General features: G+C 33.3%; 1 protein-coding gene across 1 annotated transcript; it reads left to right on the forward strand.

Annotated features, from left to right (window-relative positions):
• The first annotated feature begins 3,580 nt into the window (after positions 1-3,580).
• LOC108322944 (galacturonokinase) lies at positions 3,581-21,037 on the forward strand. Its single transcript, XM_017555257.2, has 14 exons — positions 3,581-3,724; positions 4,357-4,470; positions 4,658-4,729; positions 4,948-4,991; positions 5,542-5,677; positions 9,894-9,959; positions 10,506-10,585; positions 11,045-11,144; positions 13,141-13,316; positions 15,341-15,381; positions 15,472-15,500; positions 18,955-19,024; positions 19,131-19,220; positions 20,728-21,037. The coding sequence occupies exons 1-14, from the start codon at positions 3,692-3,694 to the stop codon at positions 20,970-20,972; spliced, it is 1,296 nt and encodes a 431-aa protein (XP_017410746.1). The 5' UTR covers positions 3,581-3,691; the 3' UTR covers positions 20,973-21,037.
• Positions 21,038-22,423: the final 1,386 nt, after the last annotated feature.

Genomic DNA, 22,423 nt, shown 5'->3' on the forward strand with positions numbered 1-22,423 from the left:
GAAACTTAAAGATTTGAGGACAAATCCTTTTTAAGAGGGAGGGTATGATGGCATATGCCCTAGCCATGGTAAAATTGTGTGTATTTTAGACCTTGTATTAAGGGTCAAATAGTATAGTATTTAATTTTAGGCCTTGTATTAAGGGCTAAGTATTGTATGGTTTGTAATCTTATTTTTAAAGAGTGTGTCCCACCATGGGACATGATGGCCACATGGCAAGCTCTTAGTGAAGACACTTCTTAAAAAGGAAGTGGCCATGTGTCACTTTCCAAGTGGAGAAACTCTTCCTAAAGTGGATTGCCACATGTCACTCTAAGAGTGGAAAGCTCTTGCAAAAGTGGATTGTCACATGGCACTTTAAGAGTGGAGGAACTTTGCAAAAGTGGATTACCACATGAGTGGAGAAGACTTTACAAAAGTGGATTGCCACATGGCACTCTAAGAGTGGAGAAACTTTGTAAAAGAGGATTGCCACATGTCTCTTTAAGAGTGGATAGTTTTTAGGGTTTCTTGTCTACTTAGGAGACACCTTTCTCTATAAATAGAAGGGTCTCCTTCCTTGTAAAATCACTTGATGAATTTGAATGTTATTATGCCAAAATGTGTGTAAACATATCTTGTCTCAAGTCAAGGCTAGAGCATCCCATGAGATCCCTCTAACCACCCTTCTCTAGAGTTGGCCTAACCTCTCCGGAGATCCATCAAACACCTCCATCCTACCACAAATACTCACCAAAATTGTGAGCCCACCACCATATCCATCGCTTCCGCACAAATTCCACCTCCATAGCTTCATCTTCGTGCTTTGGCCCAACCTAGCTCGAGGAGGACGCTATCATGTTCTGTAGTAACTGTTGAGTAGCAAGTAAAAGTCCAAATACTATCACTAGTGTTCGGCTTATGATGAGTTTTTATCTAGAATGGACCGTTCGGTCCTGTTCGGTGTATAAGTGGAAGACCACTCGGTCTTGCACTAAGTATTCAGTTGTGTTAGTTTAGAAGGTATTCAAAACGTTCGGTCTTGTCTGTGGGAGAATGTTATTGTTCAGTTTTGATTTCAGATGAGAGCTGTTTGTATTAGTTTGGTTTGATTGTATTATAGAATATAAATGGAATGGTATGGAAATGAAAGAGTATTCCAGGGAGGAATATCTCATGAGTGGTTATTGAATGGTAGAGTATGAATGTGGTTATGCTTAACTGGCGGTTATCCTGATATTCTGTGATTACTCATTCTCAAGTAGAGAGGAGTAAGTCATATGTGAGAATGACAGGAGGTCCTAGTCCATAAGGTGAACTTGGACGGAACGGACGAACCTCGGGTGACAGCTGTTGAGGGCATCCCAGCTATTACATCACCCGAGTGCAAAAACGTCGTAGCTACACAGAATTCATATAGTCCAGACAGTCAAAGTAAAGTGGTCGGTCATTGCATGCTTTGACTTGAAATTTTGATTGGAAGTGCATGATTGGATGTTACATGGTTGTATATTGAATTATGTTAGATTTATGTGAAATATATGTTTTACTGAATTAATTAAATTACATAAGCTTACCCTATTTTTTTTCTGTCTTGTCTGTTTTGTCCGTTTGGTCGTTATTGTTGTTGCAATGATCATCCTATGGATGTGAGCAGAAGGAGAAGAGCTTCTGGAAGAAGCTCTGGAAGAAGTGGAAGTGAAAGCGGAACCTTAGGACCGTTCGGTCGTTAGGTTGGGTTTTATTTTGTAAAACTGTTCGGTATAAGCTTAGTTTTGAAACCGTTCGGTATAAATTGTAGTTTGGTAAAATTTAAATTCTACAGTATTTTCGTAAGGTCGTTCGACCATATCTGTACCTTTGCTTCTCATAACTAAACTGTAATATTATTAATTGTGATTATTCTATATATGGTTTTATACTGAATTTTGGAATGTTACAATAATAATAATAAAATAATTTAAGGTCGATTGATCGGTTTATGTTACTTAATCAATCGGTTTGTTAGGTGTTTTTATTGATGAGATCCGGTCCTAAGTTGACTGATTGTTATATCATACATAAATCGTTCAAGTCCGAACACATCTTGGTGTGTGAAAGGGTTTGCAGTTAGAGGATGGTGGAATTATTATGTGATTGATGGGTTATAAACGAATAATTGTATAGGAAGTTAAGGAACGTGTCAATTAAGGGAAGTTATAACCGATGGAAGTGACTTGTTGGGATTCGCGCATCCCTCTAAACGAAAGGTCTTGAGACCGTGTGATCTTCCTTGTTTTGATGGATAGATCTGTCCGTTGGAGTGCTCATTTCAACTATGAAAAGGGTGGAGCATAATGTAATTTTCACTATTACTCTTTATATTTTCACTATAAAAAGTTTGTTTCTTTTTTATTGGAGATATACATTCCTGGAGCCAATCATTATGATTTTTAGTACGTGACAACTCATTTCGTTTTTTTTACGTGAATTCTATGCGGTTAGCGATTTAAAGGCCCATCAAAAGACTAAATTAAACAAACTTTACAAAAAAAATACTATGTCAAAAAAATTCGAAAATCACTTTTAATAAATAAAAATGACAAATATAAAGATCAAAATCAATATTAAGTATTTTAAATACTTATTTTTTTAATGAAACTTAAATTTATTTAATTAATATAACAATCTTTATACAATAAATAAGAAATTAATGTCGGACTTAAAATAAAATAAAATATAAAATTAATATTTGTGTGACTTGAAAAGATTAAAACTAAAAATAATATAATTTAAAAAACAATTTTTACTATATAATTAAAAGTAAAAATAATTAATAACGTAATATATTAAAAAATCAATTTTAATATAATATTTATACAAATAATAAAGTTGATTTCAATTTAGAGATAATATTATTCTATTTTTAAAAATGTAAGACTAAATTAAATAAAAAACATGTATAAAAATTAAATTATAACATTTAATAATTACGTGAGACTGTATCATATATTACATCACACGAACTGATACGTGGAACATAAAAAGTTTTGAAAAAAAAATGAAAATGAAAATAAAATTAAAGAAAAAAATATAAAAAAAAAACTAAAAATCGATCCGTGATATTGATTTTAATTTACTTTAACTCTGTTTACAGTTTTATTTAGAAGGGGATCTTATTGCCTTAATTATAAAAAAACGTGACTCAACTGAAATAAAAAATTAAAATTAAGACTCAATTGAAAAAGTTTAAGTGCGGATGAATTTGAAAAATTTCAACTAAATTAATAATTAAACCTAAATTATATAAGGGTTTTCACATATTATAATATATTATAACAAACTTTTTTTCAAAATGGTTAGGCCAGAAAATGGGTTGTGAAAATATGATTATTATGAAGGAAAATAGATACTATTATTTTGAGTATTTTAATCATTATAAAAGTTAATTTTTTTATTTATAAAGAAAAGAGAAATTGAAGAGTATGCTAATAAATATAAAAATGTATATAAAGATTTGTTGAGTGTGAAAATAACGTAATTATTATGAAAATGACCTCTCGGACCCATGCCATTAAATTCAACCAATACACGCACCACCTCACGGGAGTATATATTATATAATCGTACATTCATACAGTGCACCACCTCACAGTGCTCATCCAAAGTGCAGTAGTTTGTGTTCGTTTTCTAAATCTCGGTGAATTTCTGAATCTACCCTGCAGTTGCAGAGATGGATGCGCAGGGTTGGCCTTCTTGTACCGAGGTACATTTTCGTTTTTATCTATATCCTGATATGCTCGTCAAATTCGTCGTCATTTTTGCATATCTTAATTTAATTGCTTCGGCGTTTCCTGACGTTGCCGTTTCGATATTATTCGTGGTGCTGTGTTCTACTCTCTAGAGCTCTGTTTTTGGCTGAACTATTGGAAGTTAACAATTGGTTTATTTAGCTGGAAGTTGATATTTGCGTTTTCAAATCAATCAATGAAAGGATACTTGTTTTTTTGCTTAAAAAATCAAGAAATGATCGGTATCTGCAAGTCATTTTTATAATTGCGTTGCTTTAGAAGGCAAAGTGTTTGAATCGGTTATGGATTGTATTCTAATAGTAAAATTGATTGATCGAGGGAGTTTCTGGTGAATCCTCTCCATGGTGGCTCAATCTAGAGGATGGTGTTCAGGATGACTATATTGTGCTAGCAACTTATTTAATTCATAACGAGACCTTCCCGATATTTGTCGTTGTTGAGATTTTTGAGTCATTTGGAAATCGACGAATGGAATGTTACAATGGAAATGGAAAATAACTGAAACATATCAAGAGGACCTTTCGATCAACTATTCCTATTTCCAATAACATTGCATATTTGCGACTGATCTACATGTAATCTGCAGCTAAATGAAATCAGAGAGAGAGTTTCCAAAATGGCGAATGTGAATACAGAGGAGGTTCGAGTTGTGGTATCTCCCTATCGAATATGTCCTTTGGGGGCACACATTGATCATCAGGTATTTAATAATCCTTCTATTATGTTACTGCAAAACACTTGAGTGAGCTATGTTATGTGATTGATCTTGAGCAGCGAGTACTAGAACAGTGGTGCTGGGCAGTTAAATCTCACCTATTCAGTTGCCAGACAATATTTTCTCAAATTGCATTTAAATTTGAGTGAGTTCTCTTTCAATATTTTTGCAGGGTGGGACCGTTTTAGCTATGACAATCAATAGGGGAATACTTCTGGGTTTTGCTCCTTCTGCTAATTACCAGGTACAAATTGATCTTGTTCTCAATCAATAATCTTAAAAATATATGGGAAAGCAACTGGATTTTTTTTGTCCAATTACCATCAGCTTAGCATGTGTATGGTTGTAAACCATAATTAACCTGTTTGACTGTTTTACTTGATATGTGCCCTATGCTCACAGACTTGTTATTCATGGTGCTTTCCTTTGTTTGATGAATGACCCCTGGGACTTTTATTTTAGGTTGTAATTCATTCTGGACAGTTTCAGGGAGAAATTAAGTTCAGGTCTGTGGTCAGTGTATAAAGCTTGCTGTTTATTAAATTTTTCATGAGTTATTTTCCATCTCTGAAAAAGTTATCTACGGTGAATGTATGCTAGATGCATTAAATTAAATATGTTCTATCTCTCACTAAATCATTAAGATTACAAGACATAACAATGGTTGGTGAAGATGAAATATAATTGCTTACTCTTAGTAATTGACAAATGATGTACGGCTTCAGTATCATCAGGTATATGGCTGACTGATGGGTCTTGTATGCCGTAATTGTTATATGATTTCAATTGCCATTCTTTATTCTTCTTTTAGTTAGAAAGGAGGTGCGGGCAACTGGGCAGGGGAGGGGATAGCCATCCTGGTGGACATCAAACCTCCTATATCATCATCACACCCAAATCTTCAAGATTTATGGCCAGTGTTGATTGAGCTATTGCATACATTTCTACTGTCATTCTCTCTCGGGCTATTCTTGTTTGTTATTGCATAGTTTTGTTATCTAGAACATTATATAATCTGCCCAATTTTTGAGATATGAAGTGATCGATATTTGATAGAGTTGATGAGACTCAGCAGCCAAAAGATAATTGTTTGGCCAAAGATTCTTCTGAGCTACATGAACAATGTGACTGGGGGCGTTATGCTAGAGGAGCAGTGTATGCACTACAGAGTAGAGGAAACAATCTCTCTAAGGTCAGATATAGGTTCTCTTTTCTGTTCATCACTTGGCTATGCTATCTTTTGGCTATATCAGATGGATAGCAGTTTCATATGATTTTGTATTTTACCCTGTCAATTTGATAATAAGAATGATGGTTCGGGACAACTTTTAAATTGAATACTTAAAGCTCTGCCGTATAGGTTACTTAGGGCTTACAAGTGGTTAACTAAAAGGCATAATTTCCCCTAAGCTCAATGTTCTGTACATTTTGGGCAAAGGGATCCATCCATTTTGATTCTGTATCAATATTTATTGTAAAATTCCCTACAGGTTCTTTTTTTTTTGGTGAAACACTAAATTAATTAGCAAATCAGATTGAAGCTATTTTTTTCCTGTGCTTATAATTTTAAGAACTCCTTGTTTTTTGTACTTACAATCAATCCAATGAAAAGCGGGATTAATGTCTCCAAGAGATAAAAAGAAAATTAGCATTAAAATTTGAGTACTTTGGTGTCTTCTTAAGTGTAAACATTGTGCAAATGTTCAGCTTAACTATTCATTTGGTTAATTACCTAAAAATCAGCCAACCATCCATTCGCAGAGTCAAGGCTCCCGTGTTTGAGCTTGCAACAGTGGAGGTTAAACCCATTAAAGAAGTAAGTGGTGTGAGAGGCATTCACTGATTTCTACTGAAGTCTAGTCAAGCATTCAGTAAATGGTATGACCACGTTGCTTATAGTGGTTGCAAAGTTTCTTTGCAAGTAATATGGCCAGACTGCTTGTAGGGGAAAAATTAAACCTGTCTCATTTTGTGACTTTCATCTGTTATGGGCAGAATAGCAACAGATAATGTTTGGGACAAAAATTGCAGTCCGATTTAGTAAACTCTCCTTCTCTGAAGCAGTTCTCCAAGACAAATCCAAAGGAGTAGAGTCTGATAAAGTAAATCATGCACTACAAATTCGAGTCAAAGTTTAATAAGAAATTTGTCTTGTTTACTGACTTCATAGACTCGTTGAACATCAAGAAGCCAGTCTTGGGACACATCCGCATGAAAAATAATGGAATGTTCAACCAACAAATTAAGGAACCCAGAACCCTAAATAAAAAGACTTCCTCTATGGTGAGTAGTTATTCCTCTGTTTAGATAAACTTCTAAACCTAATAAAGTAGAGATTAACAGGAGAAAACAATTTAAACTGCAATCATAACACAAATTGAAATCAACTTATGCTCTTTAACTTCTGGAGAAGTTAGATGAGCAAACTTGTATAAATGTGAAAGTGCGTGAGTTGATTTTAACTTAATTCATTTTCCTTATTATTGTCCTGGTTGTAGGCATGCTTTATGGCAATTCCACATATCTTTATTAGTAGAAAAGGGACATAAGGTGTTATTTGTTAATCATTTGAACTTCAATGGAAGTGTGAATCGAAGTTACAATTTAGGCATCCTTGGTCTGCCATCTCTCCAGTGTAGTTTTGTCTGCAACAGTAATTGATGTCCCATCTAGATAGCCCAACGAGCCTTCCTCTTCACAAACATCTTGAAATCAAACTCCAAAACTTCTTAATTTTGTGAGTAAAGTGGGCTCTAGGTTCTGTGTTGCCATAATGATACTACAACAATAAACAAGAAGTAGGGGCCGAAACCATAATACCACAAATAACAAGAACTAAGAATCATCCCAGTTGAGCATGAGACGAGTTGGATCATGAACCACAAACTACAACTAGGAATTGCAAACTGATTATTTTTGTAATTGATACAGCATACAATAGAAACAAGAAAACTAATGGGTTCCTTGACTAACAATAAGATTCTATAATGACTAAATAGGTACACCTAAGAATAAATAGGTACACCTAAGTACAATATCATAAATATATACAACTAAATAGGTACACCTAAGAATGAGGATAAAATATTGAATAATCCAGCTCATACTAAATTATCGAAAAACAATCCTAAATTTGTCAAACCAAGCCTTATTGTTTGTGATGAAGCTTAATTTAAAAAATGAAATATGAATGAAGATAGGGAATAAATAAAAAAAGAAAATGATTGAAGCAAAAGTTAATTGAAATATAAAATAATGTAGGTTGTTGATTTCATTAACCTTTCCCAGAACAACTTTAATGTCCACGTGAGTCCTAATGATCATGACTTGCTCCTTGGAAGACATGTGCCTATTGATAAAGTGACTCCAATTTCCGCTTGAGTAAAAGTTCTTCTTCAATTTATATATTGAATTAAAACTAAAAGAAAAAGAGTAAATTTTTAATAAAAAGAATCCCTATAAAATAAATCAAAAGCTACTAAAAGGTAACCTGAAAGAGTGATAAGTGCCTTAAAAATTGCCACATTAATGATCGAAATATAAATATATCTGACACTCATCAGAACACACTAAACTTAATTATGCTAGTCCCCAAGCAAAAGAAAACCAAACATAAGGAACTGTTCTTTCTGGTGGCGTTGATTGACAGTCTGAGCAGTTTGTCCTTGTTAGTTGTGTATTTTTACAAACTTTCTTCTTCTACCATTGTTGGTTGCAGACTCTGCACCTAGCGTCTTGTTTGAACCAACAAAAGTTTTCAGTATGGTTTTTCCTTTTGCAGCAGGAGAAAGGTGGAAACTTCTTACAACTTTTACCCTTGCTGCTGTGTTCCTCAAGCTTCTTCTCTTTCTTATCACCAACATGTTTTTTCCATTGTTGGGCTATCCCTTTGGTCTGTGCTACTAGGGCACCTTCTATACTCCTTCATCTTGAGAGATCGTCCACGTCTAGTGGCTTGTAGATCATTCACCAACTCTATCACTGTTATTTTTGAGAAATCTTTGTTCTCTTTAGAGAGGAGATTTCTTATTCAAACCTCTCAGGAAGACGGATTACGATTAATCCACCAAGCGTTGATAATTCAGTTCTTCTCCAAGTAACCTTATTGTGTGACCACTTTTAAAAGCCGATCAGTAAACTCTTTGATGGGTTCAGTGTCCTTCATTCTGACAACTTCAAACTCTCTGTTCATATTTAGTGCCTGCACCATTTCTGTTCTATCACTTCCTTGAAACTCCTCCTTCAACTCATCCTAAGCTTCCTTGGCGGTTTCCAAAGTAACGATTTTAATCATGTAAAGCTGCTTATATGATGACAAGTGTTTTTCCTTTCTTTGCTATTTCATCATTGTGACTTTTGAGAGTCGTGCTGCTATCGGATTTTCAGGTAATGGAGTTTGAATACTACCATTTTCCACTATATCCTACAAACTTTGAGCTCTCAAGTAAGTTCTCGTCTTTTCAACCCGCAGATGAAAGTTCTCATAAGAGAAAATGAGAGGTGAAGGTAAGGAAACGCTGGAGGCCATTTTCGTTTGGAGGCTTTTTATGAGTTTTTTTATTGACTTTTCAGCTTCTCTCATTTTCTCTCATAAACCCTCTAAGAACATTCAAGTTCTTGGTACATTGTTAAAGTATTAACAATGGAGAAGATTATTAGAGTAAATGCGGACTAAATTTTTGGAAATACAGGTTAGACAAAAATGGAGAAGAAAATGTTTAGTATATTACCAGAAAATAATGTTTCACAATTACAAAAAGTCCAACTCATACAAAATAAACTGCAAGAGTTGCTTTTGTAGGTAAAAGAAAAAATTGAAAACAAAGAGTTTATATATTCTCATCCGTTTTCAGAAGCAACTTATTTTAATTAAACGAACAGTAAATGATAAAGTAGATGCACCGTCTGATAAAGAATAACCCATCAGATGGTAAGCCCATTAGATTGTAGCTTCATTAGACTGGAGAAGTATTTTCAAATTCTAACAACGAAATTATTGGGAAAAAAAAATTACTGCTTTTTTGTATTTCTGATGTATTTATTTTTCATTTCAACAAAATCCTCCACATTTAGTTGCTTGAAATTAGCCCTCTGGGTTGTCAATAAAACCTTTATTTTCTTATGTTCTTCAATTAAGGCTATTGATGATGAATGGTGACATTCAATTTGCTAGAAATAAAATACAACTTAGCTCTGCCAGCTGAATCCTGTTTAGGACCGGTTCTCAGGTAAATGTTAGATGGGTGCAAGTGCAATGCACCTGTAAATATGTTCTCTTCAGCGTCAGGGCTAGAAAATGAGAAACTTATCGTGTAGCATTTATGCTTTTCTTTCAATGAAGATGCTACTTGCAATTTATTTCTTATTTCCAAATGTATTCCCACCCATCTTTATTACAATGTTTACAGGGTATCACAGGATACATATGTGGTTCTGAAGGTTTCGACAGTTCAGGCTTAAGCTCTTCAGCTGCAGTAAGTTAGTTATCTGTCCCTGTCTATTTTCTCTTCACTTGGTCCTTAAAATTACTAGGATTATGAACGACCTTGTGACGAAGAATGGAATGAAGTTCATCAGAAGAACTAACCAGTTTAGCTTCTTGAGCAAAATTCACTTTTGAGCATGGGTTGGGGACACTTGAATAGAAGAGCTAGGAGAGGAGAGGTTGCCAATGTTATTTGCTCTCCTTTGTGTATCCATCCATGTGCATTTTAATTCCCAGTAGTAAAAAGAATAAATGATCATTGTAGAAATTATCAGTATTTATTTATCTGACTGTAACATTGTTGAAACTTTTTTAATCCTGGAATTACTAATAATACTTTAATTACAAGCAAATCTCAATATATTATTTCACTCTCCAAATAATGTTAATATCTGTTATTCTGATTCTGTGCTCATTTTTTGTTGTTTCTTAATAAGCTGTTCATTTTGTGAAAAGCACCATGATAGATCCCTGTTGGTAACTGCTCATGTATTCTAATATTTGTTGGGGTATTTCAACTTTTGTTGCTTGGCAGGTTGGAGTGGCTTACCTCATGGCTTTGGAATATGCAAATAATTTAGTAATGTCTCCCACAGAAAATATAGAATATGATAGGTAAGTCTATCCATGTCCTTGGAGACAGTCAAAGTGCAATTTTCTTGAACCATGGGCAAATGTATGAATCAGTGCGTCAAAGGCATCACATTGTCTTGTGTAATTGAAAGCATTTGATATAAGGTGTACCCTCGTTAGCAGAACCCCTTGTTAAAACCCTCAACACCTCTCAACTTAAACTAGCCTTATATGTATTGAATTTAATTTGTTAGAAAAACGGCACTATGTTTCTTCAAATCTCTGTTTCTTGCACTCTTGTTACATCTCTTTGTAAGCTGGTTACTCACCATGTTGGTGAGTAAAATGCTTGTAAAAAATGTTACTATCGAACTTGAAAAGTTGCCACCAAAGTTTAAAAGGAATTGAATCCTCATCCATTATAGATATGCTACCTAGTCATATCCTAACTGTATGCTTGTATTAGATCCACTCTTAAATGTTACTTTTTTCTCATTATAGGTTGATTGAGAATGAATATTTGGGTCTGAAAAATGGCATAATGGATCAATCAGCTATATTACTTTCAAGACATGGTTGTTTGATGTGCATGAATTGCAAGGTAATAACTGGATTAATGTGTTGCTGTCGTAAGTTCTGAATGCATTTTTATATTTTGAAGCATATCCAACTGTTAATCAGATTTGGTATATGGAATGTTGATCGTGGTCCATTTTGTCACTGAAGCTTCTTATTGTGATCATAAATATATGCATCTTTTTCACCTTTATGGAGAGAGTGGCAACGAATGGGCATGTGTTTGAAAAGCTAGTCCCTTGACCCTAAAACATTTATTTTTTTGGAAAGTGCAAGACTTGCTTCATAATGGGGCCATTGAATGAATCAACAAAAAACACTATACTCCAATAGTTCCTAACTTGTAGCATAAGTTGTCCTCTTTCAAATATAAGGATTTGCTTGTTCCACAACTTGGATTAATTGCTAGATCCGGTTCATGTAGGCATTTATTTTTTATAGCTGCTTAGCTCAGATACATGAAAATTAGAACATATTTTGGTTTATAGTGCATCATCCCTTGGATAAGGATGAGCTGGATATATTTTATGTTGTAAATACCTGGTTGTTCTGTTGATTTTGTTTACAGTTGTTTAGCATAAAACTTTATAAAAAAATTTCTAAGATATTTAACTTGTCATTTTTAGCTGTTTTAGGAAAATAAGTAAAAATAAAATTTTTCTTTTAAATTTCCTATTGATAGACCATAGTCTTAGTGACCAATGGACTTCCTTCAAATGTATCTTATATTCATGTTATTAGTGTAATCAAAACAATTAATTAGAATGATAGACTAGTAATATATTGTCTACACAATGCAATCTGTTCTATCTTCCTACTTCCCTCCTTTCCTCCTTTAGTCTCAATAAGTCCAAAGTATTAGAAATATGGAATCCACCTCGAGAACAGTTTCTCCTTTCCATTGTGTTGATTTCATGGAATTTGATTTTTGTCAAACCCATACCTTGAGAATGGTGCCTAGGTTTGTATTTGTTGTACATGCTCACAAGTTCCAGCTTCTTTTGGCAGATGGATTCAATTTCATTATGTAAATTTTGCTGATAGATTTTGTTTTCAGTTTACTGCAGACTGTTTCTCTTCTAGCTTCTATTTATGCAATTTGGTTCTGTTTTTAGATGGTCTCTCATCATGTTGGTTATGTTTCAACCAATGATTTCACACATTGGATCCATTCTAACCCGCCTTTTCTCGTATTCCAGTTTGTCATTCCTTAGGTTGGCCTGATCCTAGATGCAGTCTTACTCTGTCTCATATTCCAAATGCAGTCTAGCTTCATCTCAATCCCAGATATAGGGGTCCCCTGTCACAGATCCCAAAGGTTGTTTGCCCTATCTGCCATCTGCCAAATTTAACCATGTGTACTTGAGGTAGGGGGATATGTTAGTGTAATTAATATAATTACATATTAGTATACTTATTAATGAACACCATTATTTGTAATTAATTGTCTTCCTTATTCCTTGTATTTATCTATTATCTTTTATTATTTCCTATGATTTTTTTTCTATGCAATAGTAGGACTATATATAGGCACTATAAATTGTTACCCTCGCCATCACATGTTAGAGACACTGCAAATATCATTCTGAATCTCTATTTGCTCTCTTCCTCTGTCTCTACCTGATTTCCCTTCAATTTCAACAAGTATATTTTTAGCAATTAACATGTTGATCCGAGTGAAATTAAACTCAGATTCCTTAAATAAGGTCTCGGGTTTTAGTCTTGTAGATAGAAAAAATATGGTCGGAAAGAGATACTCCACTAAGGGTGGCCAGCTAGGTTTTCTAGCAGATATTAGTCATTGACAAAGTTGGTGCATGCTTTGCAGCATTAAAAGCCTGATGCAAGGCTTGATTCTTTTCATTCTTTCTTATTTCTTGTATACGCATCTTCATTAGTTGGATCACTTGCTTTAACATCAGATACTGTAAACTTTCCTGTGAAGAAACGCATTTTACTTGCATGTAACACTGTTGTCATTGTTATTTCTCTATTTCATGCTTTAGTTTGTCAATATGCAGACCAAAGATTATAAGCTCGTCTACCAACCAAAGGTTCTAGAATACAAGGAGAATGAGCAACCGAAGGCAACTAGTATATTGTTGGCACTTTCTGGTCTGAAGCAAGCTTTGACGAATAGCCCTGGATATAACAAGCGAGTTGCAGAGTGTCAAGAGGCTGCAAAATTTCTTCTTGAGTAAGTTATTTTTTTTCCTCTTAAAAGTTTATTATTATTTTCAGTGGTTATTTTAACAAATAAGAACTTGTGTTTACTTTATATGCATTTCAAAATATTTAAGACAATTCTAAAATTTAGTGTCTTGAGAATTGTTGCTAAAGGTCAGCTTTACACTTATGAAAGGGTGTCAATAAACTGAACTAGAGGATGGAAGTAGGTAATTGCCGAAGTGGATAAAATATCTTTTTCTCCTGATATCAATTAGATCTGTCATATAAATTTAGATATAGTCAATTTTGCATCAGTTTAGTTTTTTATAAGATGAGGAAGAGCCTTGGCACACTTAGTTGCTGCCCTGTGACCTGAAATTCAAGGGTTCAAATCCTTGAACAGTCTGTTTGTGTTGGCAAAGACTCATGGAGTTATTTGCTGTTACATGGAGTTATTTGCTGTTACATATGAAGGTGAGGTGTGTTGGCAAGAGAGTTGCTCCACATATTGCCACCATTGGAAAGGAACAAATATACATTTATTCAAGTTGTATTTGATCCTGGAGGATGAGAATTTGTTTCAAGTTGTTGAAAAATAAAATCCTTTACAAGGACAGAACAAACTTCTATAGTAGGAGAATAAAGCCTTAAGATTCCGGATGAATCTTCTCGAAGAAGGAGGGTATGATGTGAATCCAACCAATGATTGGGTGTGACCATGAGCAACGGCAAGGATCCACTTGAAAGACTTGGAGAACCCATGACAAGGGTCAGAGCAAGGAAAGCAAAGGAAGCTCTTCAACAAGTGTTCTCCATATTAATTGAATATAAGCCCAAATTTCAAGAAGAAAAGACCAAGAGAGTGAATTGCATTATGGCCCAAATTGATGTGAACTATTTTTCCAAAAAGGCTAATTGAGGATCTTTAGCGTTAGAACCTTGAAAGAAATTTCGAAATTCAGTAAGAGAATGGGGAACAAAATTTTCAAAACATCAATATCTTGAGGTACAGAACTCCGATTGGGATGTTTCCAAAACGGTGTGAAAGATCACGTTTAGAACTACAAAATAGGCTCAAAAAACACTCAATTTGGATGTGTATAACGAAAGTTATGAACAATAGATAAAACAGGACATAAATTGAGATTCTATAAATCAAAAAAAAGAAAGAAGAACAAAGAGACAAAGATAAACAGAAGGAAAGAATCACTCTTCCACAAGAGGCAACACACAAAGGATGGAAAGTCCTTTGATAAAACCAAGGATTCTTGAATCACTTAAGAACTTAGGAGAATCACTTTCACTAAGATAGAAGGGATAAAACCCTAATTTATGTGCATAAAAACCTAACTTGTGCATTTTGATGAAAATATTTAAGCTTATAAGGGCCGATGTCTAAGTTTCCAAATTGGGCCCTTATTACAACTTGAAAATAAAGTCAAACTAAATCCTGCTAATTGATTGACCCAAAGACATAATTTGGTCAGCCAATTTTACAAAGATTGGGCTATTTTAAAAACAAACTAACTTATAAAATAAAACAACATCAAAATGGTGCTTTAGTTCTTGGTCTACCAATGAGAAGTACTCTCCGGGAAGAGGTGGTGTCTGAGGGCGCGTGTGGCGACAGATAGGAGCAGTGAATGAAGCGTGATGGTCGTCGGAGGAAGACGGTCTCAATCGCAGAGGTTACTAGAGGAAAAGGATGCTCAGTGATAGAGAAAAGGAGCAAATAGTGGCCGCAGGTACTGTTCACCCGCAAAGAAAAAAAGAAACCAAGATCAAAATCCTAAACTATTGATACCATATAGAATTGTATAAATATATATCGTGTGTCTAATGTAGATCACACAATATGTATTTATACTATAATACAAAAGCAATTATAATAAAGACACTTAATAATTAGGAATGAATCATCGTAATTTCCTAGATCATGTAACGATTAATTTTCTACAAATTTGTAATAGCTGACTACATTTTAATGTGTGCATTATTTTGGCGAGATAATCATGGCTCATGAAGTTTATATTTGTTATATTCATTCCGCAGAGCATCTGGAGATTACAAAACCGAGCCCATCCTATCCAATGGCCAGTATCTTTCCTTCTCACATCTGAACCTAGTTATATCTTTTATTGAAAAGCTCACTCATTTATTTTTCTGTCTTTTCCACTGTGCAGTTGATCCAGAAGTTTACGAGGCCCATAAGGTATGAAGCATTGGCATGTTAAATCGATAAGTATACACCCTTTTACATATTCTGGTTAATTTGTGATATTATGCACAATTCATATTTATGCTGATGATACAATGTTTAACAAAAATGAAACATATAGCTAACTAAATAAACGGGTTTCTTTGTCTTAGGAATGTGATGTTGAGAATTGTGTAACTGTAGAAAAGTAATAAATAAACTCAAATGTTTTATTTTTATGCAGTATTATATAAAAAAATCAACAATCTGTGTAAAGTTATGCGAAAGAAACTGAAATTCTGGAAAACCTACTCATGTTGGAAATTGAGATGCCCGACATATAAGCATATTGGATGGGCACTCATTACTTTCATTGCAAAAACTTATTCTGGGATTCTGAACTGTCTAACATATAAAGAGTAATTACTAGTTACTAATTAGTAAACTTGTTAGGAGTTGGAAAGTATATGAAAGGAGGAGGAAGAAGAGTACTGAACGGTAAAGGAATGGTGGTCCGAACGCTAGGGAAATAGGAGTAAGGGAGTGGGGTTTGAACAGTAGAGGAAGAGGAATGAAGGAGCCGAACAATATATACACTAATACCGAATGGTGACTGCTAGGGAGGAGGGAGTGAATGGCCGAACGGTATAAGGTTGATAATACCGATCGGTGGATGATGAATAAAAAGAACGGAAAAGTTTGTTAGACTGTTAGGGGGAGAGAGAGTATAAATATACCTTTGATAATCTGTTGAAGAGGTAGCCATTTTCTTTGTAGAAACAGGTCTTGGACCTTGGAGGGGGATTAGGCTCCCGGATTATCTTTGTATTACGTTATTCGTTACAGTAAATACATACAATACATACAAATCATTTGTCATCTCTTGTTTGTGTGCTGTTGTGCGTTTGGGTATTGTGAGAAAGTTAGGTTTCTAACTCAGAAACCTAACAAAACTTCTGACGTTCCATATTATTGGGGTTCGTTGAGATTGAGAATAATATACTTTTAATGAATAATACAGGTCAAGTGTGGTTTTCTGAAATAACATTGGCTTGATTGAATTTATTACTGTTTGATTCACCTGTCATTAGATTTTTAAAATTTGTGTTAATTGGATATGTGAAATTCATCGATCACTGTATTGGAGCTACTTCAGAGTACAACCCACATAGTAACAATCTTATATGGGAAGTCGTCTATGTTTAAAGAGCGTGTCTAAGTTGAGGTATCTCATGCATTCATGCTAAAAACAGCCGTCAGAATGTTGTCCAAGATAGCAATGGCATATTTCATATGCCAAATTGTAACAGATCTTACTGAATTTACAGAAACTAAAATTCCAGTAATGATTGCAAAAAGTACGAAGAGTTGCTTGAGGCATTGATTTACAATCCTATTTAAAAGGATCAGATATAACTAACAACTCTAAAGTAACATATTGAAGTGCCCCTACAGCTGATCTGTAAAATGAGGGATCTAAAAGAAGATCTGAACCTTGTTTGAAGAGCTTTGCACTTAAGAGCAAACTTTAATATATAAAAATGATATAGGGCGTCTAATTACATAGGAGAGAAAACAGAAGTTCAACTTATTGATGATTTTCTGAATTAGCACAAAAGAGCTTCCACTGATAATAATGTTATCAATGTATACCAATGTGTAAACAATAGAGTGGTCTTGTGTATAAATTAATAATGAAGGATAACATTTGTGGTCTTTTAAGGTAAGGTTTGTTTGAGGCACTCAAATACAAGCTCAGGAGCTTGTTTGAGTCCACAAATAGCTTTATGTAGGCGACAACCCATGACTTAATAGAAGATTGAAAACCTTAAAGTTGTGTCCCAATATTCTAGAAGAACATTATTTAGACAAGTTGCACAAACCCAAATAAGACATGAGATTTAAGAATAAGAACAATCCTAATAGGGACTGATTTATAACAGGAGAAAAAGTTTCATTAAAATAAAAACCATGTTGTTGGTTGAAACCTTTTGATACTAATTTAGCCTTGTATTTGTTGATAGAACCATCAAAATTTTCTTAATTCTAAATTCCCATTTACATACAATGGGAGTTCTATTTGTTGGAAGAGGTACAAGAGATCATGTACATTTCTTTGTACTGCTGAAAATTCGTCACTCATTGCAACAAACCACTTAGGTTCTTGTAAAGCAATTTTAACACTCTTAGCTTTCACATGGATGAGTAAAATGAGGGACTAAGACACAATTTGAAAGTATTTCTGGAAATAGTTTGAATAGGATGGGTGTTTATAGTAAAATTAATAGTCAAGAGATAAATGAAACAGAACATTACAAGGTATAAAAAAATTTAGAGCAGCATGATCCCAAATGGAAAGAGGAAGATAGGCTTGACTTAAAAGAGAGTCCAAGTTCAACTGCATGACGATGCTTCAATGTCACCATTTTGATAATGTGTACAAGGCCAAATGACTCTATGCTGTACCCTGATTCTTTTAAAACAGTGGTAAAAGACTGAATTCGTCACCCCAATCAGTTTAAGTGACTTAGTGTTGAGTATTAAATTGTAGGTCAACCATAGTTTAAATTGCTTAAAGAAAACTTAAGATTTGTTTACAAGCAAATAAACCATGCAAATCGAGAATATGCAGACATTAGAGATATAATAAGAGAAATTGTTAGTGGACGAGATAGTAGGAGCTCCCCACAAGTCACTATTTACTAATTCACTTTGAAGAATGATAAGTTGTATTTGGGGGATGAGAAGGTGGTCTTTGAGCTTCACCTGCATTATAAGCTAAACTAAAAGGTAAGTGATCTTCATTTGAAAGAGAAATATAACAGCTTTGTAGCATTATGCACATTGCATGAGCATTAGGATGTGCTAATCTAAGATGTCAAACACAAGCAATGCTAGGTGCTACAGAGTTACAATGATTTGAAATGAAAGTAGTGTTTATGCAGAGAAATTTTTGCTTAAAATTAGCGGTGGGCAAAAGATCCAAATTATAAAATCCAATCTATAATAATCCAAATCCATATTACTTGAAGTCTATTTAAATGAATCTTTCCCAAATCCAAATCCACATTTTTGGATTTTAAATCCAATCCACTTAATTGAATTTGGATCAAAGGTTGAGCTGAGTTGGCTTGGGTTGAAGGTCAAGCCGAGTCAGCCTAGATCGAAGGTAGAGTAAAGTTGGGTCGGGCTGAAGGTCGAGCCAAGTTGGGTTGGGATGAAGGCTCTACAGATCTCATGCTTCGAAGTTTTGGCATTTTTGAATGTTCAAAATGCAGATAAATTTTTGCATGTTATATCAACATTTGTTAGGAAGTATTATACATTTTCTTACTGTGCTAGTTAATTTAACCTGTTAACTTGTTCCAACTTATTTACTGATGTTTAATGCTTCTTTCATATGTTGTATAATTCGAATCCCATATATGATTTTAGCATAATCAAGCAGTCTTACATTTTCTTTGTCCAGCACAAATTAGAACCAAATCTAGCCAAAAGAGCAGAACATTATTTCTCGGAGAATATGCGTGTTATGAAAGGTATATTTAGTTGAATTGCTTTGATAAATTTCATCTTGAGGGGCCAATGTGCCCTTCTCAATTAACCCTTTTTGCTATAATGTATTTTATTTAATTTTTTACACAGGACTCGAGGCTTGGTCGTTGGGCAAGTTAAAAGATTTTGGAATGCTTATTACAGCTTCTGGTCGGAGTTCCATTCAAAATTATGAATGTGGTATAACCTAAATCCCCAAATTCATTTTTGGAATGTTTTGAAATTCCATCTTCTTTCTCTTCTGATATGAAAGTGATAAAATCGGGTGGAAAACATATTTCTTTTGCAATTTTTTCAACTTCCCAATGTTCTTTGAGTATATAGCCCTAAATAATTATGCAAAAATTAAAATTTGAGGCTGGAAACCACTATAATAACTTTTTACACAAAATAGAATTGTTTCCAATACTCTTGTAGTATATGGCCCTAATCTGCTCTACTGTTCGATATTTTCCTGTGAAATATTTCCTTGCTTTCCTAAATCTTTCTTACAAGCCCTTCATACATGATGGAATAATCGTTACTCAGTCCAAATTCTCTGAAACGCACTATTTGTTTTCTGTTCTAGTTCTCCAAATTCAATTTTACCTGACCCCAAATGTTAGATTGTGGTTTTGGTGTCCTATCATTTGCAGTATATCTGGAATTTATTGACAAACAAGAGACCAAAATAAAGCTTAGCTGAATTGTAAGAGGAATATGATAGTCTCATCAAACACGTCACGAATAATTTCTTACCAGCTTTGATTTAAATCAATTGAAAATTTTAATGTAATGTTGGTGTTAGTTAGTGGATATAAAGTGATACGTAAAATGTTTGTAGTTCTAGGGCAGGTTTAGAGGACAATCATATGGTTGATATTGTGTTTTAACTTTGTATTAAACAGAAGTAATACACAAGAAGAGAGAGTTAAGTTGTATATCGAAAAGGATTTACATAAGGTGTTCGTCTGACATCAAAGATTATCGAAAAAGATTTACATAAGGTGTTCGTCTGACATCAAAGATTATGTTCAATTCTTGATCAATACAATCAACTTTCACTAGCAAACTAACATAGCAAGATACAAGTATTATTTAGGCTCAACTACTCTTGGCTAAACATTGAGTATTATTTAGACCAAGCCACTTTTAAATAAATACAAAGTATTGTTTAGAATGCATTCACTCTTAAATAAGAATAAGTATTTTTTGGGTCTAGTCACTTCTGGCGGAAACAATAAATATCTTTGGTCACAACAACTTCTAGTTAAGCATGGGCATTCTTTGGACTCAGTTACTTCTAGTTGAACACTTTGCTAAACAAAGAGGTGTGGCCTAAAAGATTACAAGGTTTGCTAACTAGAAGAGAGTAGCATCTTCAGACAGATACAAGATAACAAATACCTTTTTAGGTTGCTATGAACACAAACACTGTTCTTGCTCACAAACAGAGGCTTAAGGATTGCTAAAGATTATAAGAGCTCAAACGTTCTCATTATAATATTTTTTGTAGTTGTCAAACTTTCTTCTTTATCTTGCGTTTGTCCAGGTTTGAGCAGCAAATGCATTAACTGCTCTTCACACTGCATAAGGCAGTTTCTTTCCAAACTTAATTGAGTGCTTAAAAGTAATATTCCTAATAGTTGGAGATAATTTGATGTTTGAGTAAGTAATGATGATGTTGTTAAATGATGTGTCTGCCAAGGTTGTGAACCACTGATTCAGCTGTATGAGATCCTTTTGAGAGCTCCTGGTGTATTGGGAGCGCGGTTCAGTGGTGCTGGCTTTAGAGGGTGTTGCGTTGCATTTGTGGAGGCTGACCTTGCAACTGAAGCTGCATCATTTGTCAGAAAAGAATATCTCAAGGTTCAGCCAGAGTTAGCAAGCCGAATACAAAACGACAATGCTGTTTTAATATGCGACTCTAGTGAATGTGCACGTGTAATTTAACCTGCATTTTCCCCCTTAATACTTATATTTCATCATTCTTCTATTACCAATCACACCTTGAAATCTCCTTCTTCTTTTCATTTATTTCATGTTCATATAATGGATTAGCTCACGTTACGTTCTATGTATTCCTTTACATTGTCAAATGTAGAGTTATCATTCTTACCTTATAAAATTTATATTAATTTCTTATAGTCTAAAATATACTTTTGTTATGCATTTTTTTTGTAGGATTTTTTTGTCTTTCATCTATTAAAACTTTTAGTTTGATATTTTATTTTTAGATATAACTCAATCTAGCCTTTTCAAAATAGTAATGAATTTTGGAATACTATTGTGAACCATTTTTTTTATGGAATCAGGAAGTTAAATTTGTTTCATTAGATCCATATGCGAAAAAACTATAAGATCTAACTATTAGAAGAAAAAATGTCATAAACATTGGTGAAATTCATGTGAAAATTTGAATTTCAGAAAGAATAAAAAATGAGTTTTATCTAACTTTTATTGGTTGATAAACTAATGAAGTTGAAAGATTCACATAAGCCCTAAAATAAAAATAAAAACTAAATATACCTTCACCATATGATATAAAATTTCTTTATACATTTTTTTATTAATTTTATTCTAATGATATACCTTAATATTCTAATATATATCTTAAGTTTTTTTCTTCTAAAATTTCACAATAATTTTTTTGTAATAAGAAAGAATTTAAAATTATTTTTAAGATTTTGAAAGATTTTATATAAGAATTCAATCTCTAATTTTTATAAGTTTAACTTAAGTAGTTATTTAAGTGCTTTTAAGTAAGATTATTTTTATATTTGCGTTCTAAATTTTGCTGCTTTTGCATTTCTCTTCTCAAATTTTGATGCTATGGTTTTTTATTTTGATCATCATAACTTTTTCTTAAATTGAAATTGCAATTATGAGAAATTAAAAATGAAAAAAATATATTTACATTTGTAACTATAGAAAAATCATGAGTATATATAGTTTTTCTTTTATAATTACTTTTAATATAAGAGTGTCAAATAAGTCGATATGTCTTATGCAAGTTTATTTTTTATGGGTTGAACTAAAAAATGTCATTTCAATCCAATTTTTTTTATTAGAAATTTTGTAATCCAACTTAATTCATTATTAATTAATGGGTTAATAGATTAACTTACCAATGTTTTATTTTTATAATTTATTTTATATATTTATTACGTTATATGATTGCTGATTGACTCAATTTATTATTATTATTATTATTTTATAGCAGTGGAATCAAAATATTAATCAAATTCTTTAAATATTTTACTAAAATAATAGTTAGAAATTAAAATATCAATATATATAACTTAATAAATAAATAATTAAACATTCAAATTGTTCAAACATTATTAAAGAATATTCTACTATTTAAAAAATCATATTATGAATTTATATAATTATAAATAATA

The sequence above is a fragment of the Vigna angularis genome, chromosome 1 (genome assembly GCF_016808095.1).
Source record: "Vigna angularis cultivar LongXiaoDou No.4 chromosome 1, ASM1680809v1, whole genome shotgun sequence".
In the NCBI taxonomy this organism is placed as follows: domain Eukaryota; kingdom Viridiplantae; phylum Streptophyta; class Magnoliopsida; order Fabales; family Fabaceae; genus Vigna; species Vigna angularis.